The sequence below is a fragment of the Pelobates fuscus genome, chromosome 2, assembly GCF_036172605.1.
Source record: "Pelobates fuscus isolate aPelFus1 chromosome 2, aPelFus1.pri, whole genome shotgun sequence".
Classification (NCBI taxonomy): domain Eukaryota; kingdom Metazoa; phylum Chordata; class Amphibia; order Anura; family Pelobatidae; genus Pelobates; species Pelobates fuscus.
The window spans coordinates 255,983,124-256,009,733 of record NC_086318.1 but is presented as its reverse complement, the minus strand read 5'-3'; the positions used below and the strand labels follow the sequence as shown (position 1 = coordinate 256,009,733).

General features: G+C 37.4%; 1 protein-coding gene across 6 annotated transcripts in view; it reads right to left on the bottom strand.

Annotated features, from left to right (window-relative positions):
• The window catches only part of QKI (QKI, KH domain containing RNA binding), a 158,806-nt gene that overhangs the window by 100,996 nt on the left and 31,200 nt on the right, over nt 1-26,610 (bottom strand). For all 6 annotated transcript variants that reach the window (XR_010086615.1, XM_063443343.1, XM_063443344.1 and 3 more), the window contains exon 3: nt 15,965-16,107. Coding sequence is in view for 5 of the 6 variants with exons in the window: in XM_063443343.1 (XP_063299413.1) it covers nt 15,965-16,107 (143 nt within the window). In the remaining variant the exon portion in view is untranslated. The remainder of the gene's footprint in view (nt 1-15,964; nt 16,108-26,610) is intronic.

The following is a 26,610-nucleotide window of genomic DNA, read 5'->3' as shown; positions in this document are numbered from 1 at the left end:
ACATTTCCACCTGTCCAAAAAGTAACTGGCTTCAAACTCCTTTAGAAGTATTTGGCTTTTGAACAACAACGGCTAACAGGGTTGCACATATCTAAATTACAAAAGTCAGAAGTCAAATCACTCCTGTTAATCTACTGCTCAAAAAGGGGAATGGTTTACAAAAAAGCTGTAAAGAAAAATAAAAAATAAAAGTAAACCAAATTCAAATATAAATTCAAATTATAACTGGAATATAGTGACAGTAAATTAGTTTTGCATGAACCACTTAAAAGCCCACAATACGTTTGTTCACCCTAATTCTAAAAACTGGTGCAGACTGAATCCTTAAAACTTTCAAAGGATTAAAAACTTTAATATTTTAATTTGATACATACAGAGCCAAGAACAAGTATTAAAGCAGGGAGTCTAAGCAACTAAGGACTTTAAAGGATCACTATAGTGTCAGGAAAACACACTCGTTTTCCTGACACTACAGCATCCTTAGGACCCCCCACCTCAGCGCTGAAGGGGTTAAAACCCCTTCAGTTACTTTAATCCAGCACCAGGAATCCTCGGTGCTGGTGACCTCTCCTTCCCTGCTGACATTAGCTCCCGAGTGGAGCCGAATGCGCATGCACGTCAAGTCCCGCGCGCATTCAAACAGTCCATAGGAAAGCATTTCTCAATGCTTTCCTATGGACGTCCTGCACGCTGGATGCCAATTTCGTATCCAGCATCGCAGAAGCGCCTCTAGCAGCTGTCAGGAAGACAGCCACTAGAGGCTAGATTAACCCTGCAATGTAAACATAGCAGTTTCTCTTAAACTGTTACGTTTACACCTGAAGGGTTAAAACCAGGGGGGGCTTGCACCCAGACCACTTCATTGAGCTGAAGTGGTCTGGGGCACTATAGTGTCCCTTTAATGCTTTGTGTGCCAACTCTACAGTGCTGTGGAATCAGAAGTAATGTTGGGTTACTGGAGCTACTGTCTGTGGTACCATAAATTGAGGAGTAGGACTCAAAGGTTTTGTGCACGGACTTCACAGCCGTGAGTCCTAACCTCAAGGTTATAGCTATCCTAGCTATAAGATATGGCCTGGGACTAATGAAAGTATTTAGAAAATTGGGCAGACTAGATGGGCCGAATGGTTCTTATCTGCCGTCACATTCTATGTTTCTATTCAAGTGCCACAGCGTGAAAACAACTGCAATAATTGGATCATGGCTGGTTATAAAAGAGATACTATAGTCACCAGAGCAACTATAGCTTAAAGTAGTTGTTCTGGTGTCTATTGTAGGTCACACAAACGGCCATTAGAAGTACTTCCTGTCAGTCTTTCACAGTTTGCAGCATTGACGTTCACCGTCTTTACCCTCTGCATGGAGAAGCTGAACACTCCTTATAGAGATGCTTCAGCACAGCATTTTTTCCATGCATGCATAATAGCTTCCCAATGCACCAGTGACAGCTGCAGTATGGCTGAATTCTTTATAGATCTCATTGCCGCACTCTAGCATATGTGTGAGAGTACAGCAGTGATGGTATCAGTAGCTGAAGAGGAGCAGACTGTGGAAGAAAGCAACACCCAGGAGAGTCAGGTTCAGTTAAGTAATTCTTACCTTCCCTTCACCACGGCTACCTCACCTTCAGAGGTGAGGTCTCCATCAGGGATATTTGCGAATTCGGCAAAGACCCCTGATGGTAGCAGTGTCCCCATATGGAGAGGGCGAATATTAGATATGCTAGATGCTGCCACAATAACTTCAAAAACTATTTTCCAGAGATGCAAAGAGTACTGGGTAGAATACTAAACAAAGCAGCCTCCAAGGTCAAAAGGTCCAGCCATAAACAGAGTTCCAAAATAGCATATCTCCAGAAACAAATGAAGAAGGTTCACTCCCTTTGCCTTGCATTTGTGACACTTGTTCGTGTCTTAAAAACCTAGTGGGTAAGTTTAACATGTCACTTCCTGAAACAAAGCTATGTGTAACGCAATGAGTTTGTCGACTGCTACCAATACGTCAATGAGGAATCACAGACACTTTGTAAGGTTCTATAAATTATTTGGTACGATTACAGCAGATGATGTTATATTTAGAACGGATTGTGTCCTGGGATAAGATTGAGTCCATAAGCTGCTGCTATTCCTCCTCTTGAAAGAGCGTATTGTCGGAATAAAACTGTGGACGTGCAAAAAAATGGTAACAAGTCACGCTGAACCAGTTTTAATTGCATGTATGATAACATTTGTAGGTCTCTGAAGTTAGAAAGAAGAAAAACCAAAAAAGTCACCTATTCTGTTTAGCCATCACCTATCTAAAAAATATACAAGGGTGATGTGGCTCAACATCCTTAAAAGGGCCACTAACAGCACCCTGACCACTTCACCTTAATGTTGTGGTCTAGGTACAATAGCCTTGTAGTATGCCCTTGCAATGTAAAACAGCAGCTTTGAAGAAACTGCAATGCTTATAAAGCAGGGTTAAACATGCCTCTAGTGGCTCTCATCCAGACAGACACTAGAGACGCTTCCTTTATGGTAGGTGTAAGTATTGTTAATGATTAAGTAAAGGAGAGATGTTTCTATATATCCACCAAGCCCTGTGTCCAAAATAACCTTAGGAATATTAAGCTGATATAAAGAGGCTAAGTTTCTGGTGGTTGATTATTTAAGGGATATGAAAGTCTGGCAAGGTGTGATAATCTTGTGGAATCCTTGGCAGGTAGAGTGAATGCCTAAAATTCACAGCAATCAATTAGGTCCAATAAAGTAACTTATTAAGTGTTAGGTGATTCCAGTGCGATGAATGGTTGATTGCCATTATAGGTATCTTCCAAAAGTAAAATTCATACATTTTGTGGTAAATCCCCTTTTTCGTTTAAGAATTTTACCAAACATGCTTTTAACTGGTTTGGTACTTTCCAACTACCGACCACCCCCTAAAAAGTTACCTACAAAGAAACCACAAACTTAAGTGCTCTCTTTGGGTAGCCGCCATTTCATGTACCAGATTACATGTGCTTTAGGACATGGCGATCAGCTTGGCTCCCAAACACAGGCAGCAGTACTTGGTCGTCGAGTGCGTGGAACTATACGTCAAATACTTTGCCTCATGAACCCCTGGAAAATCATACCGTTGCCTGCTTCGTTCCCAAACAAACCAAGAGAGCGTTTTTCGGGGGGAAAAACGCTCCCGAACAGAGAGAACATTTGCTCCCTACGAGCTGGGGGAAACTTAATTTAAATTTCAATAGGAACTCCCCAGTGGCGATTCGGCTATACTGTATGGATCTGTGCGCTATTTGGACAGGTCCAGGCTATCCGGGGATTTAAGACTTGAGGGGGTTCCTATCAAACTAATATGTATTGTGGGGTGTTTTGTACCTCGGGTGCCTGGAAAATATATATATATATATATATATATATATATATACACACACATATATATATATATATATATATATATATACACAAATATTTTTTGGAAAAAGACACATGTAACATTTCTGCTTTCTAAAAAAAAACAAAAAAAAACCACAAAAAAAACACATTTCAGTCACTTTATCAGCAGACAGTATATTGTCAAACATCACTAATATCCAATATCACACATCCAACTTGCAAAAAAAAAAAAAAAACCAAAAAAACTCTCCTGACACAAAAAGCCAACACATATACAAGCACAGACACGAAGGCACAATAAAAACATCTATACAATATTTTGCGTATACAGAGAGATGTATACCCATTATCACTGAGCAATAGGCATTCCTTAAAGATACAAGTCATTTGTTTCCACAATCCAGCCATCAACTACGTATTGTGGAATTTCTACATGTACTATGGTGACCTTGTCTTTCTTATATGTTATTATTTTGTATTGTTTCTGTAGTTTTTTTTATTAAAAAAAAAAGTATTCAACCCTAGACTCTAATGGGCTGTTTGAAATCATGCAATGCACATCTTTGTTCCACAATAGGACAAAATGACACATAATAATTAGTTTATAAAGTTTTTAACAAAAAGCGGTGTCCTTAATACACGGTACTTGTGTTGCCACATGCATCCACGATAGAAATAAGAACAGCTCCTGTGACCAAAGAGTCACAAAAAACATGGTCTCAAACATTTTCAGCAATTCAGTTATGCTCCAGTAAATATCCAAAGGGCAGTGCTGAAGACCAAGAGAGAAAAAAGGGAAGAGAAAAAAAAACAAAAAAACACAGCATGGTTATTCCCTGTGTGGCTCAGACAGGAACTGTCTGATTGCTGAAGAGTGAAGAGCCAGCACGTAAATCAACACTGATCAGAATCAATCAAGCTGAGGTGAACACACAGATGTAGCTTTCAATTCCTAGTCACTCACAAAGCCATGTCAAAGCCCCAACATTACACAGGCTCTTGTGATTCACAGCTGACCCACACAGCAGAAATCGAACAATAGATGTTTACACCTTCACTGTTGCTTCTGATTCTTAGTAATTTTGACTGCAAATATGATTTTGCAATGAAAGTCATAAGAAAAAAATGCACTGATATATATATATATATATATATATATATATATATATATATATATATATATATATAACACATTAAAACATTGTGTTTAAATAAGAATCAAAAAAGAAGCATTACAGCAGGGAAACAATTACTGTAAAATCGTGTGGGCTGTTAACCAGTCCACTTTACCTTTGAATGCCATGTTAGTTAACAAAAAAAAAAAAAAAAAAGGTATATTCCCTACGCCTTTTAGGTCACTGAGGATCGACATTAAAGAGACTTCAAACACAGACTTCAGTTGGAGAGAATGCATTGACATAAAAAGCACAGGCAACTGTTCAGTGTACTTCGTGGGAATACAAGGTCTGTAGTTCTCCTGTTTAAGGTACTTTAAAAACGACAATGTCCTGGTAAATGTGTGTGTTCCTAGCAGATGTGAAAGTACCTGACAAATTCAGCAGCAGAAATAAACCCAGCTCATACATTTGGATCCATTGCATTTGCACAGTGATCACAAATCTTAATCTGCATTGAACATTGTCTAAAACGGTTCCAGGGCTTCTGTTAGATGTGAATAATGTAGATTTAAATGGATTTACAATGTTCTAACTAATCCCAGCAGCATTATTTTTAAATGCATTTTTATTTTTGGTTCCAAAGCCTCTGTGCACCTGTTCCTCGGAATCAGCATGCTATCAAGATCACAGAAACTAATCTGTTATGGCTAGATTAGTCTTGTGCTGATAAAACAATCATTCTGAGCCTTTTGAACAGTCTGAGGTGAACTTTGAACTGGAGTGCAATATGAACGAATATTATTTTTGAATTCCTTCGGGATTTTAGCACTGCTATTTGCTGCACCATTCTGGGCTATTTGATATTCTGTATTTACCTTTGCAGAGATGAGTAGAATAAAATAAAAGATAAACATAGCTGGCTTTCTGTAAATGAAATTGCACTGTTTGAAAAGAGAATGTCAAATAGTGTTGTGTCACTTATGGAATTGTTTTTGCCTTACTGTATTCAACTGCAAACTGCCAACGCGCTTGACCTTCCCAATCAGCGTAAAAAAAACGCATTATGGACTCCTACAATAGTGACTAACCCCTCCAACCTTAATTTTCAACTTTTATTACATCAAGCTTCTATAATAAGAAGAGAACAGTCATGTAAAGGAGTTAAATGTTTATACAAAACAAAAAAATAGACTGCTTTATTTTATATATATATATATATATATATATATATATATATATATATATATATATATATACACACACATCTGAAAAATAAATACATTAAAATACATCTGTGCACAGTTATTTTATAATTTGTTTTGCTTACTGCAGACAAGTTCAAGTGATAAGACCGTTTCCAATAATTCTAAACACAGCCTTGATAACACTGGACTGAACACATTGTCTTTCTAAGCTTACTGTTGTCCTGCTCTACATCTGACCTTAGCTGTCATCAGGCCCACTGATAAGCCCACCAGCTGCTCACTTCTTCCCCTGAGCTACAATGCGTTCTCTTCCTTTTTTAGGGCAGTGTACCCCAGCAACAAACAGCAGGGCTTATGGCAGCTGCTAGAATGTCACAAACCTATATATTTAGCTCTGAGCTCATTTCTTGCCACACTTGGAGCAGCCTGCTAATGTCCCTATTTGCTCCACTCGGTCAACATTTGACTAAACAGATATGTGAATGAGAACACAGTAACAAAAATAAGTCACCTTTGTACAAAAATATGAATACAAAGGCCAATACCCACTGAACGAATATAGGGGGCGTGTGTGTGTGTTAGAAAAGTACATAATTGGAGGCTGAAGGATAGTATAATTGGTAACCTTCAGTTTACAATACATGTATACGGGTGCTAAAAAGATTTAAAGGGACACTATAGTCACCAGAACAACTACAGCTTACTTAATTTGTTCTGGTGTGTAGAATCATTACCTTCAGGCTTTTTGCTGTAAACATGGTCTTCTCAGAGAGAATGCAGTGTTTACATTACAGCCTAGTGATAACATCACTGGCCACTCCTCAGATGGCTGTTCGAGATCCTTCCTGGGTCATGGCTGCCTAAAATGCATCAAAACATTTATTGTCTCCACCCTCTGCATGCAGACACTGAACTTTCCTCATAGAGATTCATTGATTCAATTCACCTCTATGAGGAGATGCTGATTGGCCAGGGCTGTGTTTGAATTGTGCTGGCTCTGCCCCTGATCTGCCTCTTTGTCAGTCTCAGCCAATCCTATGGGGAAGCACTGTGATTGGATCGGCTACCACTTCTGCTGATGTCAGCAGACTGCTTGTATATTTTTTTTTTTTAGGCTAACAGCATGCAGATCTACAGCTTCTGGCTTGAATACAGTAAGATTTTGCTATATTTATGGAGGCATGATGGGTCCAGGGAGGCTAGATAGTGGTTTTAACACTATAGGGTCAGGAATACATGTTTGTGTTCCTGACCCTATAGTGATCCTTTAATATTTCAGTATGCTACAGAGCATGCTGTCAATTATTTGGAATCATCGATTAAATGTTGCTTAAACGCCTCTACTTACATGATGCTCCAAGATGATAATGCGCACGTGTCATTTCTGAATTTATACCTCGCTTTACTCCATGGAGTTCTGCTTCTGCGAGCACCAGAAAAATGCCCAAAAATGCAAAGTAAAGAGGTAATTAAAGGGTACCTGTCATGGGTACTGGTCTACTTAAAACTGAATACAACCAATCCCTCTTCTCACTTATCAATCTCAGCACAGATATCCAGGATGATTTTATAACCCTGTATGTTGAGATCTGAGTGACAGGGGAGAGCAGGAGAATCATTGCTACGTTCTCCTACACCACATGAGCTGTAGTTGCTTTCATTACTCCCCACGCATTGCAGGAATAATACAGGAAAGTAATAGATGATGCATAGGAACTAAATACAAAAACATCTCTTAAGGCATTTGAATATATTATTCATCACTAGGACAAAATGACATGATCATTGCTATAATAGATACTACAAGTTAATAGGTTAATAACCCTTTCAATCCCATTTGTAGATATTGAAAGGCTTTTTCTGCACGTCCTTTTTTCAAAATGCACACATCACTGTCACACCATTATCTTATTGTAAGGTTTCATTTTAGTCTGGCTCTAGATAGTTATTCTAACTACACTGATCAAAAAAATAAAGGGAACACTTAAACAACACAATGTAACTATAAGTCAATCACACTTCTGTGAAATCAAACTGTCCACTTAGGAAGCAACACTGAGTGACAATCAATTTCACATGCTGTTGTGCAAATGGGATAGACAACATGTGGAAATTATAGGCAATTAGCAAGACACCCCCAATAAAGGAGTGGTTCTGCAGGTGGTGACCACAGACCACTTCTCAGTTCCTATGCTTCCTGGCTGATGTTTTGGTCACTTTTGAATGCTGGCGGTGCTCTCACTCTAGTGGTAGCATGAGACAGAGTCTACAACCCACACAAGTGGCTCAGGTAGTGCAGCTCATCCAGGAAGGCACATCAAGAAGGTTTGCATTGTCTGTCAGCGTAGTGTCCAAATCATGGAGGCGCTACTAGGAGACAGGCCAGTACATCAGGAGACATGGAGGAGGCCGTAAGAGGGCAACAACCCAGCAAGCAGGACTGCTATCTCCGCCTTTGTGCAAGGAGGAACAGGAGGAGCACTGCCAGAGCCCTGCAAAATGACCTCCAGCAGGCCACAAATGTGCAGGTGTCTGCTCAAAGGGTCAGAAACAGACTCCATGAGGGTGGTATGAGGGCCCGACGTACACAGGTGGGGGTTGTGCTTACAGCCCAACACCGTGCAGGACGGTTGGCATTTGCCAGAGAACACCAAGATTGGCAAATTTGCCACTTGTGCCCTGTGCTCTTTACAGATGAAAGCAGGTTCACATTGAGCACATGTGACAGACGTGACAGAGTCTGGAGACGCCATGGAGAATGTTCTGCTGCCTGCAACATCCTCCAGCGGTTTGGCAGTGGGTCAGTAATGGTGTGGGGTGGCATTTCTTTGGGGGGCCACACAGCCCTCCATGTGCTCGCCAGAGGTAGCCTGACTGCCATTAGGTACCGAGATGAGATCCTCCGACCCCTTGTGAGACCATATGCTGGTGCTGTTGGCCCTGGATTCCACCCAATGCTAGACCTCATGTGGCTGGAGTGTGTCAGCAGCCCACCCGTTCCCCAGACCTGAATCCAATCTGGGACATCATGTCTCGCTCCATCCACCAACGTCATGTTGCACCACAGACTGTCCAGGAGCTGACAGATGCTTTAGTCCAGGTCTGGGAGAAGATCCCTCAGGAGACCATCTGCCACCTCATCAGGAGCATGCACAGGCGTTGTAGGGAGGTCATACAGGCACGTGGAAGCCACACACACACAGACTCATTTTGACTTGTTTTAAGGACATTACATCAAAGTTGGATCAGCTTGTAGTGCGTTTTTCCACTTTAATTTTGAGTGTGACTCCAAATCCAGACCTCCATGGGTTGAAAAATGTGATTTCCATTTTTTTTTTTTTTTTGTGTGTGTGTGATTTTGTTGTCCGCACATTCAACTATGTAAAGAACTAAGTATTTCAGAAGAATATTTAATTCATCTAGGATGTGTTATTTTTGTGTTCCCTTTATTTTTTTGATCAGTGTATATTCACATTCCAGTTTTTGCAACCAATTGAGAGAGCACTGTAACTACACATGGGAAAACCAACATTATGCTGAATGCAGACCAAGTGAATTGTTGTCATATATTGGCAATTGTTACTTCAAAGCCTTTTGCAAAACAAATAGGACTAGTCATATCTTCGTGTACCCGAAAGGAGGAGAAAGAGAGAGAGACTAACAGGGATTACCGTTTCAACACATCTATGATTGTATAGTTACGAAAAAGGCTGCTTTGGCTTGTCGTCTCTTTATCACCATGTGTGGGAAAAGATAAAGGACAGTGTCCTTTTGTTTTGGTGGTGCCAAAATAACTTAAAAACAAGAACAGGGATATATGCATAAAGTTTTCCCTTATTTCATCTCATGGGCAGCAATATGAAGATTAAAAGTGATAAGAGAAGTGTAAATGTGTTCCCATTTCTAACAATGCGCACAGAGAATCTCTTGGGCAAGACTTCTCGCTTATGTTTTTATAGCCTCCTGAGCCCACAAACCCAGTATACTCACCCAATTGTTAGCCTCTATTTCCTACCATTACGAACCCCCATCTTATCCACAATATACGGACTTGATTTCAGCATCTATCTTATTACAGACTGCATCCACCTGACTGAAAACACTCAGATGACAAGTCTTCAGATAAGCTGCTGCTCATCTACTATTTTGTTCAGAGCTGTTTGGTTTTGATGTTGTTACAGTGTCTAAGTCCCCCTTGCGCTGTCTTTTTCATAGTGTTAAACCGCTTTTAATGTATTATTGCTAAAACGAGAGTCCTCAGCAACCCATCCCCCTTTTGCGCTGCTTGGGCTAATGAGGAAGCTGCAAGTGTAATTGGACAGCTTTCAGCCTATCAAAACACCTGGTATGAATTGATATGACTAGTAGAAGTGTGTAAGGTTTGCATCAGCTATACCTCCAGTAGGGGCCAGGCTGTGGGTGGCCAATTACCCTTACTTAGTGCTAAACAGTTCAAACATTGCTTAACACTTAATGGAAAGACGGTGCCAGAAGTTTCCAGGTGCTATAACCAATTAAATTGATGAAATTGTTATAGTGCCTACTGTTTCCCTTTTAACTTCTGCATACATGATTAAAACGCTATTCAAAATAAGTGTAATTGGAGATGCTTAAAAGAGTCAAACAGCACTACTTCACTAAATAATACCAGTTGTTTTAAAACACAACCAAAATGTATGGAAAGAGTAATTGTTTTCTTAATGCTGCCAAATTAAATATATTCTATTATGGCATGCAAATACGACAATTAAATTATTTAACTGTATGTTACTATATGATCTTGTTTTATGAAACCACAAGAAATTATGCCTAAATTACACATCACTAAATAACCGGTAACACATGAGAATGGTTTGAGTTTTAAATAAAAAAATAAATTGAAGAGAAAAGGCATTAACTTATCGAAGTTGTAAAATCAAGAGAGGAAAACAAATGAGTAGTGAACACACACACACACACACACACACACATACATATATACATACACACACACATATTATATATATATAAGTTACCCCTCAAATACTTAAATATTTTATATTTCTGTGAATATATTAAGCAGTAGCTCACAGGTGTGAATAAAGGTAGAAAACTGCATATTTCTAAAAAATAGTTTTCATCCAAATGCAGTACATCTACTTTTACTTCTACGTTTGCAGCTACATTTACTTCTAAAAATAAAACTGCACTTATTTTCAAATTTTATAGTACTGGGTCGTTGAACCAAGTTATTTCAAAATAGCCCCAGACTCCCAAAATACTATCTAGACACAGCAAGTAAAAGGTGGTTGTAGGCAAATCATATCAGTTGCTTTTTCTACTTTAAAACCTTTTGATTTAAAATGCCATGCCTGTTGCTCAATTTAATTAAAATGATGTCACACAAAATAGTCAGGCAAAATAATTTCAAACAGCATTAGCTACAGGAGACTGCAAAGGCCAGAGAAAGAGAGAAGAAATACATTAATTAATCCTGCCATTCAGTCAGATCTTACAAATATAAATTTGTCAAGAGAGACTTCTTCATGAGTGTTAACTTTATGGGTCTCTATTCCTTCAAATCTGATGCATGCTGTGTAGAAGGTCTCTACATTAAAATAAATTACAAAAAAAAACTGCCCACTGTGACATTACAGCACTGTATCTAGTGACATGAGAAGGGGTTGTTAAAGAGTTCGGTGAAACCCGCCAAATGTATAGCTACAATTAAAACTGGGTCATGTGATCAATACTAGTGTCCACCCGAACAGTTGTGTACGGACCTAGTAATATACTCAGAGAAGTGGCAGGCTACAAATTGAGACTGAAGATGGTGAAATAGAGGGTGCAACAGACCTGACAGACTTATTAACAATTACTGCAGGAAAGAAAAAACAAAGGGGGGGAGCAGATATAGATTAAATATATTTACTATATCAAGCAAAGAGGAAGACATTTAATCAAAACACCAACATAACTGATGTAAACAATTTTAACAGACTATGGAACACACTTGGAATGCAAATGCGTATCTGAATGCTGTGGTTACCAAGGTAAAACACCACAGAATTTGCATTGTGGCCATGTTATGTATGCACAGGGATAAATGATAAGCCCAAACGCATATGGTTTGTTTACAACAGCAGCAGTGTCACTTTATGACACTAAGGGTCTTGTAAACAATCTTTATCCCCTTAACAGCTGTTCAAATCAAAAGGTTTATTTAAGTCCCCAGATACAAAATAAAAACAAAATGCATTTCACAAGCAGTGCCTGATACCATTATAAATAAACCTGGAAACTCTGGATACCCACCCCCATGGTTTCAGTTCGAGTTTTACCAACCCTATTTCATCACCCATGTCTGGTGATTAGTAGGTCTTCTTATGACTAGCTGATTAAAATAAATATATGAACCCATCTTGCACATCTGCGAAAGTAGAGCACTGACATGGGCTCCTGGCATATGAAGCAAGATGCGCTGGAACAAGATGGCAATGGCCACAAGGTACAGTTTCAGGTAAAGAAAACCTACCTTCCCCTGCACATGAATGTCACTATCGGGGGTCCCCAAAAGGTGACAAAGCTACAAGCTAACATTTTACTAACTGCACTGAAAGCACTGTGTATAAAAGTATACATCTCCACATAAAAAAAAATTTGAATCACTAAACAATCCAATTTTTTTTTTTATCCTTAAAGGTACACTATAGGCACCAAAACAGCATTAGCTTGATGGAACAGTTTTGGCGTATAGATCACGCCCCTGCATCCTCACTTCTCATTTCTATGCCATTTAGAAGTTAAATCACTTTGTTTAACCCCTTAAGGACCAAACTTCTGGAATAAAAGGGAATCGTGACATGTCACACATGTCATGTGTCCTTAAGGGGTTAAACAGCACCAGTCACACCTCCCTTTTGACTTACATAGCCTTCCTGAAAAGAAACCTAGATAGTTTAGGATCCTTTATTGCACACAGTCTGTTTAATCTAGAATTTCTCATCTCTTGCTGCTCTGTTGATAGATTTTTAGAGCCTGCAGAAGTGTGTGATTAAAGTCCGTGATCTATACACCGACATTGCTTCATTAAGCTCAGGTTGTTTTGATCCCTATAGTAAATCCCTTTAAGTCCTTAATTTGTACCACACAAACTTGTAAGTTATGAAATAACTAAACACATGTCCACTCCATTATCCCGTGATGGAGTGTCCGCATTTGGCTCATTGTCAATCATTGTAAAACCTGCACTCTTTTTAGTCATTGAACGTAGAATATTGAGGTAGAAAAACAAACATTTGTCCTCCCCATCTGCAATGTGACTATGCAAAGACTGAACTGGATTGGGATGCCAATTACAAAATCCTTAACATACGTGGAGCATCACATAAAAACAAAATGTAAACACAAGTTAGAGATGAATTTTAATGTTTATTTCTGTGTTTCCACATAGTGCGGATTCCGCTTTACCACCACTTTACCTTTATGTACATTATTTCTATCAATAGTAACATTCTGAATGATCATTGAGCAGTTAGCTCCCAAAGGGACAATTAATCCCCAGGTTTACTATTTTGCTGCACTAATTAAACATATTAATGAAATTGGTCAAAAAGTATGCATAAATGGTTTATCACTGCTGCCCTTTGAGCTCCACAATACTCCAAGGACATGGTGTTTTAGATGTGATAATTACGGAGTTCAAAGAGACTTCAGTGAAGAATTTCATATTAATCAGAGTTAATAGTCTTTTTTTATGAGTTGTGATTATAATTTTAGAAATATTTATTCATTTATGGGCATAGCTGGCAGTAGAATCATTTTTTACTGAATATTTTAACCACTAAAAACATGCTACTTAAATAAAAGACACATATACATATTCTGAGAATACCTTTTTGTGCCCCATTTTATGTTTCACAAACAGCTGGAGATCTAGCCATTTTAAATAAACATTCCAAGCCCTTAGCCAGTATAGCCAGCTACAGTGGTTATAGTTTCAGGACCACTCTGTCACTCCTAAAATAATCTGCCAAAAGGCTTTAGCAGTATTTGTCAAATTACCAAGTGCTATCAAACATTTGCAGACCCTGGTTGAGTCTTTTCCTTTCAGGAGAATCCACTGAGCTATGGACGGAGAGTGTCAGCTCAGCTCTCAGACAGAGAGTACGCACCCTACTGAATTTGCCAAGCTTTGCTTAATTAAGACACCCATATTCTCATACAGGATTCAGCGCATGCGTATGGAACTCAACTATGCGGTCAGCTCCTTATAAAATTGTTTGACCAATCCAGTAGGCTGTAGTATTTATGGCGCATTTATGGCGTGTTTTTTTTTTTTTTTAAAAAAGGATGCCTGTACTTTATTTTGCACTTTTGAAAGAACTTAATGTTTTAGATACATTTTCTAACAAAACTGCCATCATAACGTAGTTTGGGAGAGAAAAAAAAAACAAACTATTTTTATCGAACAGTTAATTGATAAATGAGAGCCGAAGAGACCACCCACAGACAGCCCTTCGGCTCACCACCTGTGTCAACCACAGCACATGCACTGTGGTTGCTATAGTAACTCCCTAGCCAGCGATTCTAGCGCCAGCTAGGGAGGATAGGAATAGAGCGAGGTCAGAGTGTTGGCATCCTGTGGAAAATTTGCCCTGCTTGAGGAAGTGTTCTCAAGCAGGGCAAATCACAGAAGAGTGCAGGAGGAGAGCAGACAAACTAGAGGTGGGTGTTACACGAGATATGGTGAGTAAATATAATTATTTTGCATTGAATACATCATGTATCTCTACGATATGAGATGTATTCAATGCATTTGGGGACGATGTATATTTCCTTTTCAGGTTCAGATTAACAGAAAACAACCAGAGAGATGTATGCTCAATATCTTTAACGGGGAACTATCTGGGGACACATTTCCAGTGTTAAACCATTCAAACACAGTTTAACACTGAAATGGAAGATACCGCCAGGGGATTGATTAAGATAAAGTTGTATGGTGCTGGAGTGTTCCTTTTAATCATTTAACAAATTAAATAATAATCCAGTTCAGGCAAGGCAAACATTACAAATAAAGAGGAGAAACAGAAACACTGTTCCATTACTCCTCCGTTTCCACTCTAATCTCAAGCACTCAACTAACTGCGTTTATGAGCACAAAACTTAAGGAGTTCTGTCATCAACACGATTACTCATTTTAAATAGGAATACAAAGTCTATGTGACTTCAAAACAGCAATACAATATGTGGAAGAATACAAAATAAAATTTTTTTTTTAAAGTGCAATTTTTTTACCCAGAGAAAATAACCGGTGGCTAAAAATGTAATTTACTGCCTTAAGATAGGTGTTCATCCAAACTGCATTAGTTTGTAAATCATCTGAAGACATTTTGATATTTAGTTTTCCCAGAGATTAGTTATATACATTGAAGGAAAAAAAAATCTATTTCCATTTGTTTACGACATTTTCCTAGAGGTCATTTGCACAAAATGTTATGTTTCCAGAAAGTTGCAATATTACATTACATTCTAAAAATGGAACGTCACAGGAGAAACTTATTTCATGCTTGGAAAATCCAATCCTAAATCTATTTCTGTGACTTTCTTTTTAAATGGACATATTATCGCAAGGATGCAGTTTTGCTGCTTCTACTAGAATAATATTTGTCACTGTCAAGAGCGTCTGTAACCTTTGGCTGTTGGGTTTAGAGATTGCTGTCCTGTGTCACCAATCTTTACCATTCCCATTTAAGATTTTCAACAGCTGCTGATAAGAAACTTCTTTCAAAAACCTGCTGAATTGTAGAGATGGTCATTCCTCCCAACGCTACTATAGTTTCTATACAAAACTTAAAAGATGCACATATATAGAAGCTTAGCGACCAAAAGATTTTTACATTTGGTTTTAATGCCTCTAATCGGTAATTAGTCCACAACAATGCTGAAATATATATATATATATATATATATATATATATATATATATATATATATCACCCATTGTACAGCACTAAGGAATTTGCTGGCGCTATATAAATAATAAAATTATAATATAAAAAACACATACATTTGTGGTATCTGGGTTCAGTCTTATACAGAGAAAATAAATTATGGTAATCCTACATTTCTGAAAAAATTATGTGTCCATTGGTACCCCAGCAACCTCTCTTTGCGTTGGTAACAGCTACGCTTACACACTTTTGTAAAAGGACAGATAATAAGTTGCTTTTTAAGATTTAATTGCAGACTGCAGTACGGATGCACAAAATATACTTACATCTGGATATTCTTTTACAGGCACATAAAGTTTTTCTTGTAACTGTACAATAGGTCCAATACCATCAGGCAATTCCGCACTCCTCCTCTCTTGGCTTCCATTCAGAGTGTCATTGTACATGTCTTTTCGTACTCTGCTGATTTCTGTCAAGAAGTAGCACACAAAAAGTGCATAAGTTTGAAGCACTGTATTTATACTTTGTATCATTACATAATATAGTTGAAAAGAAACTAAACCAATGTAATTTTATTTACATCATTAGAACTATAAATAACGCATTACAATACCTCTGTCGTTGATTATGTAAAAAAATACACCATATAAAATTAACATTAAAAATCTCGCATAGTTGCCAACATGTTCTGCAGCACTGTACAAAGTCCATTGTTAAAAGTAAATCAATCACCACTGAGGCTCATATCACAGCAGCATTAGGTATGCAACAGAAAGACAATGTAGAATCGGTTACAGCAGTGCCTAAAAGGTAGATCCCTAGATGTTTTACAACAACAGCTTCAAAGACGCTTTGCCATTCTAAAAGCATGATTGAAGTTTACAACATCTTGGTGATCTATATTTTGGGCACCCCTGAGTTGCAGTTTAGCAAATCTTAACAGAAGGCAATAAGCATAGCATGATCAACACTGACTCATCGTTGTAAGCAAAATAAATAAAATCGAAAAATTCATTTGACACTAGACAAAGCGAAATGTACCAATCCTGGTTAGAATTTTTTTTTTTTTTTTAAAGAAAAGGTGCAGTTGATTGGTCAGCACTCTATATATTATTTTCATGTAACTAGTGAAAAACAGTCTGTTCCTGCACTGCCATTTAAATTGGCACTTATCGTATGTATTTCAGAAAGATATAATTTTGCTGAAATACTCATTTTAACGGAATTTCAGTGAAAGGACTCCATTTAAAGGACTGCATACAGCGCTTAAATCAAGATCTGCGTACAGAGCACATGACAGTTTGGAGCCATTAAAAAAGGGAAAAGGGGGGGATATAAAAAAAAATAAAAAAAAATAAAAAAATGTTCAACAGGTTAGATGTACTAGCCATCCCCTTTCCCCCAGTTTCTGTGTCTGCACAACCACAGACTTCCCAATGCAGCTCAAGTAGAAGTATTTGCAACATTGGTGTTCTGGACAATTGTCTAAATCTTGAGATTAGATCCACAGAGATAAGCAACCAGGACATGACAAGAAAACCTGATAGCCAATAGAACATTAGATGTGCTCAATTCTACTGAAAACTGCACTTTTGAAGCTAAAGTGGGAACCTGCATAATCCTGGTTTCTACTTATTAGGTGTATAAAACATACTCATTTGAACTAGCGATCGGAGAAAGCTTTACAAAGTTAAAAACACTATTGTTACAATACCAGTAAGACAAAAATACTACTTTAAAATGATTGTATATAATGAGAACAACAATGACTGCAGCAAATGATTTTAAAAGAACATAATGGAGTTGAGAGATCATGATTTAAAAAAAAAAAAAAAAATTAAAAAAATGCTGCTCCAAGCAAGTACGATAGAATGTTCTCAGCCAGGATACTAGCGGTCGCTCCCTGCACTAGACTGGAGTTTGTTTTACAAAATCAACCGGTTGATTTTAAAAAATGATAAACAAATCCCTAGCAATGCAGGAGATTACTCAGGATTATAGTTTTGTGCCCATTCTCTATTGTAACAGTCTGTACATTATTACAGCTCCTCTCTGGCCATAAGGTTCAGCATACAGAGACAACATTTCAAAAAAGACTGCCAAGTGTAAAAAGTTCAGGCTACAGACCTACGCAGTATTTCACACAGTAAATATAGGCACTGATTCACAAATGTGTTAAGTTTATATTAAATCTGTGACATTGGAGCTCTCCTGGATTAACCATTTCGTATCTCTGGTCACACAATATGAAAGTTAGCACACTTTTTTGTAATTATTTTTTTCTTCCGAAAATTAAGAGATCGGGTTCATATCTTGTTTGAGCTGAGCCCTCTTCACCATTTGGCTTTGCTACAATTTTGTTGGTCAATCAACGGCAGTTTTTCTGTGAAGCCCTGTGGCCCAGATTATGTTGGAGCTACATAACACATACTCATTGGAAAACAAAGTTACTAGACAGATTGGTTTACAGCCATAAAATTCCCCACAAATGTACCCACATACATAGTCATGCACCCTTATTTATATATCTCCTGTACAAAAATATATATCAACATTAAATTGAGTGGTGGCCCAACAATAATACAGATACAATCGAATGGGATCAGATGAGGGTGTAACCCTGGGGTAGGTAATAATAGAAGGAATGGAGAAAACTAACATAACATGGATACTTCTGAAGATTAGATCACGGCACTGTGCCAATGCTATTCTTATGACACTAACCGTTCCGAGTATCTGTGTATTAGATATCGTTATATTAGATCGACACATGTGCATCAGTCTATAGATACAGCCATTGTATCACTATTTATTTAGGCAGATACTGTATCTATCCTATATCTTCCATTGTGTATCCTTTATCTTACCTTGCATATAGGGCACCGAACAGCCACTTCTCTTGCGGTGCATTTATGCACTCCAGAGTGGTGTCCCTACTCAGATTTTTGTCCCCCCCTATCCCATAGTATATTACCCTCACTTAGTTTAATTAGTGTACACTGCTACAATATAACCACGGATTTAGTGGTTGTAGGAAGTGTGCAAGTGTTTTTTAGTTTGACGATTAAAGTATTTTAGAGATTTTTCATTTATTGCATATTTGGGACAGATCGTTTTCTCCATTCTTTCTATATTAACATTATGATGATAATGAGCTTCATCTCACAGAGTTAAACAGTTTAGAGCTGGAATAATCGGGTACAAATCCCAGTCAGACCACCTCACCAGTAAGTATACTTGGGCAAGAATCCTAACCATATATATCCGCCTACCATAGATTGTAAGCTCATTAAAGCAGGGCATTCCTCTCCCCTTTCTCCAATTGTAAATCTCTTCAGAATATGTTGGTACTATATAAATATTGTAACTACTACTAATAGACATGTTATGTATATATTTTTATTTTAAAAAAACTGAGAAAATACTGGAAGAAATGGATCTAAAATAAACAATACTTAAGTGCAAGATCATATAGAAACATCAAATAAAAAAATAAAAGTTTGATATCTAAAAGGAATAGTATGTCAATGTCAAGCGAGTTTAAAATATGTCAATTGAAGGGAATAAGTGCCTAGAGTAATTTAGTTGAAATCATGAAGTACCAGGGCCTGCAGCTGCAATAGGGTGGTATACGCTCTATAGGCCTGCAGGCTCTCCATACAAAAGAAAATGATTGAATTCTGAAATTGAGAGAGCTGACAAATCAGCAAAAGCACTGTCCATTAATCACTAGCGTGGCAGTTTAATCATCCTAAGTACTTTTATAAATAGTGTTCACAGAAGAAAACCAGATTTTATTTTAACCCTGTTTCAGAAACACTTTGTAACTGTGACACTGAAAAGTAGCATTTGCCATTCCATGCCACAAAGAAAAGTCTTAATAACAGAACACACAGTATATCAAATGTAATGGGGGTACAGAATAAGCCAATTTTTATTTCGAGATCTTCGGAAAAGTTTTTCTATGCATCCACAACAGTATTTGTAAGAAACTTGCATTAAAGTGCGTGTGTTATAAGTTCAGAAAAATACAAGATGCCATCGCAAGGTGGTATGCTTTCAAAACACAGGAATTTTTTTTTACTAAAGAGTATTGTAGGGAATTAAAATCCAAATAGCAAAATTTACCGTATGTCAAAATATCCAATCCTGGGCACAATTTGTACTCAATATTAGTCAAACTAGTTGTTTTGGCCTAAATTTTGCTCTTCGTTTTTCAACTAACTTCTCTGTTAAACTCCTTGAATGCAACATTTGCTTCTTTGTTCATTAAAAGGTTACTACCAAAACTTTCCCTCTGTTTTCATAATCAATAAAAAAAAAATATATATACTATACTAAAAAATATACTTATAATTGTACTATTAAAAATAACATTTATTTTATGTACTTTAATTTTTTTTTATTTCTAAACTCACCTCTCGAAATAACCAACTAAAACTAAATGTAACAGTTCAGTTAGATCTGTTATATTAGCTGTCAATCTTAACAGCCTTATGAATTATATGCAATACTGGATTGTAATAAGCAAAATATTGCTTCTCTAGCGACATTAGGAGGGAAAACAAATTCTAAAATTATTTTTCTGCACACCTATACTAATGGCACACAAAACAGTAAACCTACACAGTTGGTTGCACAAAGAGCTACTGTGATGCACAGGACGTGTGCACGTCTAGAACAGAACTGCAATTTATTGAGACTCAGTCCGTCTGCTCAAATTCACTCCTTTATGAGAATTACATAAATATGAAATTGTATACCTTTAAGTGCATTACAGAGTATAACAACGTTTAGAAGTATTAAAGCATTTTATAATCTAATCAACATTATTTAGAACAAGATGTATATTTGCGAAGGCTCGGAAACCAGATCACATATCTGGCAACAGAATGCTAGTCATTGTAGGTCTTTTTCAGAACCATAGTATGATTTGTATTTTCGTTTCTTATTCTTTTAAGTTTAATTGAAGTCATTACAGACTATTTTTTATTCTTACCTCCTACCAAATCCTGCATGTCTGATACTTTTCACTGTTAAATTTCACAATGCTAATGACAGTACCTAGACCTCTGCTGAGAAGGGGGATCTTCCACAGTTCGCCCACTCTTGTAAAGTATGCTTTTAGATTAGCTCTTCTGTTGAAGGGGTCTACAATTATGTGAAATACATTCCTTTACTTTATATAAGAGTGCCATGTACTTGAGCAATTCCATGTGTGCATAACACTTGCCGAGCCTGTGTGTACTTTTTGCTATACCTGCTGATTTCCACATAGGAGTGTTGGGGAGAGTAGAAGGAGTGGACCCCTTCCAGTTCCTCTCCTGAACAAGCCAGGCAGGAAATTCACACAGCTGGTATAATGCCAGTAGATTATGTTGGTGAGAATTTATATTCCCTGTTAGTAAATTACGAGGATGTCCTAAACATCATAATACATAGAATTAGGTCATCCATGTGAATTACAATATATTTTTATATGTTAAACCTGTTTATTCTACCAATTCTATTCTACCAATCTACTTCCCTAATACTTCCCTTACCTTTTATGTCACTTTACCCCACTCCCTCAAGCATGTAAGCTCATTAACCACTGTCCTCAACCCCTCTGTTTCTGTGCGTCAAACTTGTCTGGTTACAATTAAGTGTGTTAGTCCACCCATTGTAAAGCACTATGGAATTTGTTAGCGCTCTATAAATAGAATAATAATAATAATAATAAATGAAAGCGGAACTAAAGCCATTTAACATTAGCCTTATCTCCAACAATGCAGTACACTTTAAATAAATAAGGAATAAATGTAAAATAAAGGGTTTTTCTTTTTTTTTTTATTATGTAAAATGCTGGCATATCTACAAAGAATAAAGAGTCTCACAAAGAGTGTGCTTTCTCAGATGCCATGGCTGACATCTCTTGTATTTTTATTTTTCTGCCAGTTCAGTCAGACAAAAGGATGACCTTGAAAATGAGAGGCCTTGAAGCAGGCAATCCGTATATGAAGTATTATTTTACACAATTCAGCAACAACAGTTGGTAGTGTATTTAAATAGATTAGCATTGGTACAACTAAAAAAATAAATACATTCCAAATGTAGAAAAAAAACCAAAAAAAAAAACAGGAGGCTGCATTAAAGGGACACTTCCGGCACCATAACAAATTAACAGAATTAAGTTGAAATGGGGCACGGAGGTCCCTAGAAACCCAGTTTACCCAACGGGCTTAAAGGAAAACTCCAGTGCCAGGAAACCAATCCGTTTTCCTGGCACTGGAGGTACCCTCTCCCTCCCACCCCCCGGTTACTGAAGGGGTGAAAACCCCTTCAGTCACTTACCTGAGGCAGCGACGATGTCCCTCGTCGCTGTCTCCTCCTCCACGCCGCTCCTCCTACTGTCTGTCGGCCGTTGGGCGAGACTGATCCCGCCCACCGGCTGAGGAGACCTAATACACATGCGCGGCAATGCCACGCATGCGCATTAGCGCTCCCCATAGGAAAGCATTGAAAAAGATTTTCAATGCTTTCCTATGAGGAAATGAGCGACGCTGGAGGTCCTCACACAGCGTGAGGACGTCCAGCGACGCTCTAGCACAGATAATCTGTGCTATGTGTCAGGAAGTGACCTCTAGTGGCTGTCTAGTAGACAGCCACTAGAGGTGGAGTTAACCCTGCAAGGTAATTATTGCAGTTTATAGAAAACTGCAATAATTACACTTGGAGGGTTAAGAGTAGTGGGAGTTGGCACCCAGAGCACTCCAATGAGCAGAAGTGGTCTGGGTGCCTGGAGTGTCCCTTTAAAACATTGACAATTTTTTTTTTAACCTTAAACAGTTTATTCCGGTGCTTGATTGCTCTATTCAAGAAGCATCAGCAGCTCTATATTCACAAAACAGCTTGAGAAACGTATTTTTCAGAAGCTGTGAATGGGGAGCTACTAATAGACAGAGCGCCAGTTGACTTTTCTGAGGCTTCCCAACTCAAGCAGCGCAATCAGGTGACGGAACACTATAGTGTCATAAATGCAAACGTGTTCCTGCCACTATAGTCCAATACTGGCTGTTTATGTGACAGTGCCACCTCCAATTGCAGTAAAAAGATTATATTAATCACCTTTTCTTCCACACAGATCTTGACGCAGCTTCCGCCTCCAGGGCTGAGTGCAACAATCTGGATGATGGCCAATACAATGCTTTCGGCAGTTGTGCATTCACGGCAAAACGCAACGCTGCACCAATCAGCAATGCCTTTTCTCTAGAAAGGCAGTGTTTACAGGTCCCGAGCGCACAGCCCAGAGACTCCCAATGGCAGTTTCTGGTCATACAAACTTTGACAGCTTCTACAATTTCGACAACAGTATCCAGGCACACTAGGTGCAGACACCTCCTGCAAAATTTCAGGTTAATTGGACGACATATTCAAAGAGGACTTTACAACTGGAAGGGGTGAGATCTGCCCAATAAGGGACTTCTTATATCCAAGCATCTGGATTTGAATATTTTTTCCTTTTTAGTGTGTGCACACTGGGACTTTATACACATTTTAATTTATGCATTTTTTTGGTTGTTTATATTTTTCTTTTTAATTTTTCCATTTTTTTTTTGTTTATATTTTTGGAGGTATCCGTCTATGGTTTACTGACAAAATATACTACATATTGTGTGGCAGAGGACCATAGGTAGCATACTGGTAAGGGATTTTCTTTTATCACTGTTTTATATGTAAACAATACCAATAAGAGTACATATAAAAAAGCATTTTTTGATTTATGTATCTTTTGGTTATGCAATGGTGCCTAATATTGTGAATGTGAACAATATAGGTACATAGCTCTGCTTTTGAGCACAGGACTGTAAAAATACATACAATTACAGTATCTAAATAAATACCAAGTTTTCTTTGCATCATATAAAGAGTGTGGTTTTATATATATATATATATATATATATATATATATATATATATATATATATATATATATATATATATATATATATATATACACACACACATACATACATACATACATACATAAAATTATTACATAAAGCTGTAGTGGTTCGGGTGACTATACTGTCCCCTTTAATACAAATTCTTCCACCACCATACAGAATACAGTAAAAAACATTATTCCTTATCCCTAGAATAAGGCACAGGAAATATGTTCTAGAAATGTACAATTTTTACAAACGTAGAAGAGAATTATTATCTACTAGTTTTAATTATCAAAACAATTAAAACAAGTAGATTTAAAGATTACAGTGACACATATCTACAAATAAATGTCATACTTTCATATTATTCAGTTATTTAAATTGAACAACTTTCTGAACTTGTAATTATAATTTAAGTACTTTCCTTATTACCTTATTAGAAAGCTGTCAGCCATGTTCATGCAGTTTAACAATAAAGTGTAGCTCTCAACTTCTGTTTTTAATAATAATTCAAAAACAAGTCATTGAGAGACTAAAGGGACTAATCTAAATATGCCTTTCTTCCTTCCCCCCACCCCCCGAAAGTCAGTTGATGCCCAGTAAGAATGTTAATTAGCTACTAGTGCTTAAAGGAGCACTCCAGGCACACACATGTCAATGTCAATGTGTAGGTCAAGTTAAAGCTAATTACGCTTTATTTTGTTCTGTCTGATTATTCATTTATTCTAAAAAGCCCACCATTTCTGAATCTTCTTCCAAACTTAAAATGGTTTTCCTTTTTTTGCTCCAGCAATGATATAGTTGCAGTTCATCTGTTTGCTTTCTACTGAAGAAAGCAGACAACCTAGAAACTGAAATGAGCATCATCGCAGATTGAGTGACTCCCTTTTGGTAAAGGACCCTATGTATATGCTGCAAATGAATGAATAGATCATTAAACTAGTATTTTAGTTTACTAGAATAAACTCACCATTTATTTCCACCAGCATGCACATTGTAGTAAATATAAAGTAGCAAGGGCAAAATAGATTGCAAGCCATTTCCTATTCCTTTATTTCCTGTTGCCACCAGGTCTAGAACACAAACTGCAACAGTCACGTTCATTATTTAATGCTGGTTTATTTAGAAATAATAATGGGGAAAAATTAGACTAAATCAGGGACAAGTAACCTTGCTATTGCATATATATTTTCATGTTCAACAATACGAAAGGATGACGGAACATTATGGGTAATATAGCTCACAAAGCATCTCCCCAATGTAAAGGTTACTGACTTGTTTGCAACACCAATCAATTAAGGGCTGTTAATTCTTGAAGGGGATTTTTATTCTCCCTCCTCGCCACCTTTCACTCAAGCGGAGTGATGTGATGAGTGTACATAGATTCTATTGTGGAAAATGTGCATCATCTTTATCCATTACACAGAGGTCACTCTTTTAAAAACAATGCGGAATAATTACAGATAAATGTATTACTTCTGCTACTATCACGCTGTACTGAAGGTTGTGGATGTAATTTGTAATCATTAACCAACTCTTTAATACAGCCACTTTTGCACAATATAAAGACATAAAAAAAAAAAAAAAATTAAAACATTTAAAAAAAATACAGAAAATTATAAATACACACACACACAGTAAAGATAATACACACAATTACGGCATGAGACACATTGTTAAAGTTTTTGTTTTGAAATGGATTCTTAAACTATGTTCACACAGCTGGCACTCAAAATCTTGATCCAAAATACTGCAGTGCATGTGTCACAGATATACAACTGGACATATCCTGTGCTTTATAACATCATAAAACCTTTTAATTAAGTATAATATCAGGTTAAACTAATCACCTAGCAGTGGCCTTTTCCATTTACAGCACGTCTAACAAGAACTGCCACCCTTGTAATGTTTGACAGTGCTTCTAATCCCTTAACGTCTGGCAGAGGAGCAATTTAAATCATTGCACTTTTCAGAAACGACTAAAACATTGTGTATTCTTACAAGGCCAATTTATATTCAGCATTTCTTGAGATCTCTATGAAAGCAAATTTATTAGGATCATTATGATCGCTCAACTTGCTGCGCTGATGCCATAGATATGCAAAGTTGAATTTCAGCGTCCATCTGTTTTCTCTTTGTGCATCACTAGTCATCTAAATCCACAGTCAAGATCAGTCACACACACGAGCACACACACACAAATATAGTAATTATGCTACAACTGCAACACACCAAAGGGGGAGTGCGAGGGGGAGGGGTGAAAGAAAAGCAGGTCGCTGTTGTGTGACTCACTGGTTCAATTTAAAATATGTGCACATCTTCAATTAATTGAATCTGCCAGAACAGCAAGATAATAAAGCCGATTCAATATTTATAAAAAAAAAAAAAAAGCATGCATGTCTCTTTCTGTACATGCAGCGCAATTTCATAGGGGGAGGCCAAGCTGACAAATCTCATCATTTCAAATGTAGACTAATCTGCACAAGCAGATTCTGCTAACGCCTCAGAACCCCAATCCAGTTAATAAACTATGACAATACAAGCAAAGACAGTGGCATGTTAATTTTCAGTAGGGGGGTCACAGAAATTATTTCAACCCTCCAAAAATTGGAGGCCCTAAAACCTATTTATTTACTCTGCAAGTGAAAAAGCAATGCACGCTTTGGCATTTTATTCCAAGTGTACACAAAGGCTTTGGAAATTAAGCAAAGCAAAAGGAACAGAGATATAAAAAAAAAAAACAACAACACCTTACAGGCAATCATTTTTATCTTATCATAAAATGATATGTAAACTACAATAAGAAATCAGTTGTTGCTGTATTTCCCTTATATTTCTTCTTATTCCCTGAGCTCAACATGCGAAAACAGACTAGACACCTGCCAGCCAAATTGTGACAGACATTACACTGTTCTAACGAAAGACATGTCTAGGTTTCATTAAACAGAACCTGACAATTTTTCAAGTATGCTGTTATTTGACTCCACAAAGACACAGTGTGTGCATGACAGCACTGCCAGCAAACCACACAGCTGCAGCTCCAT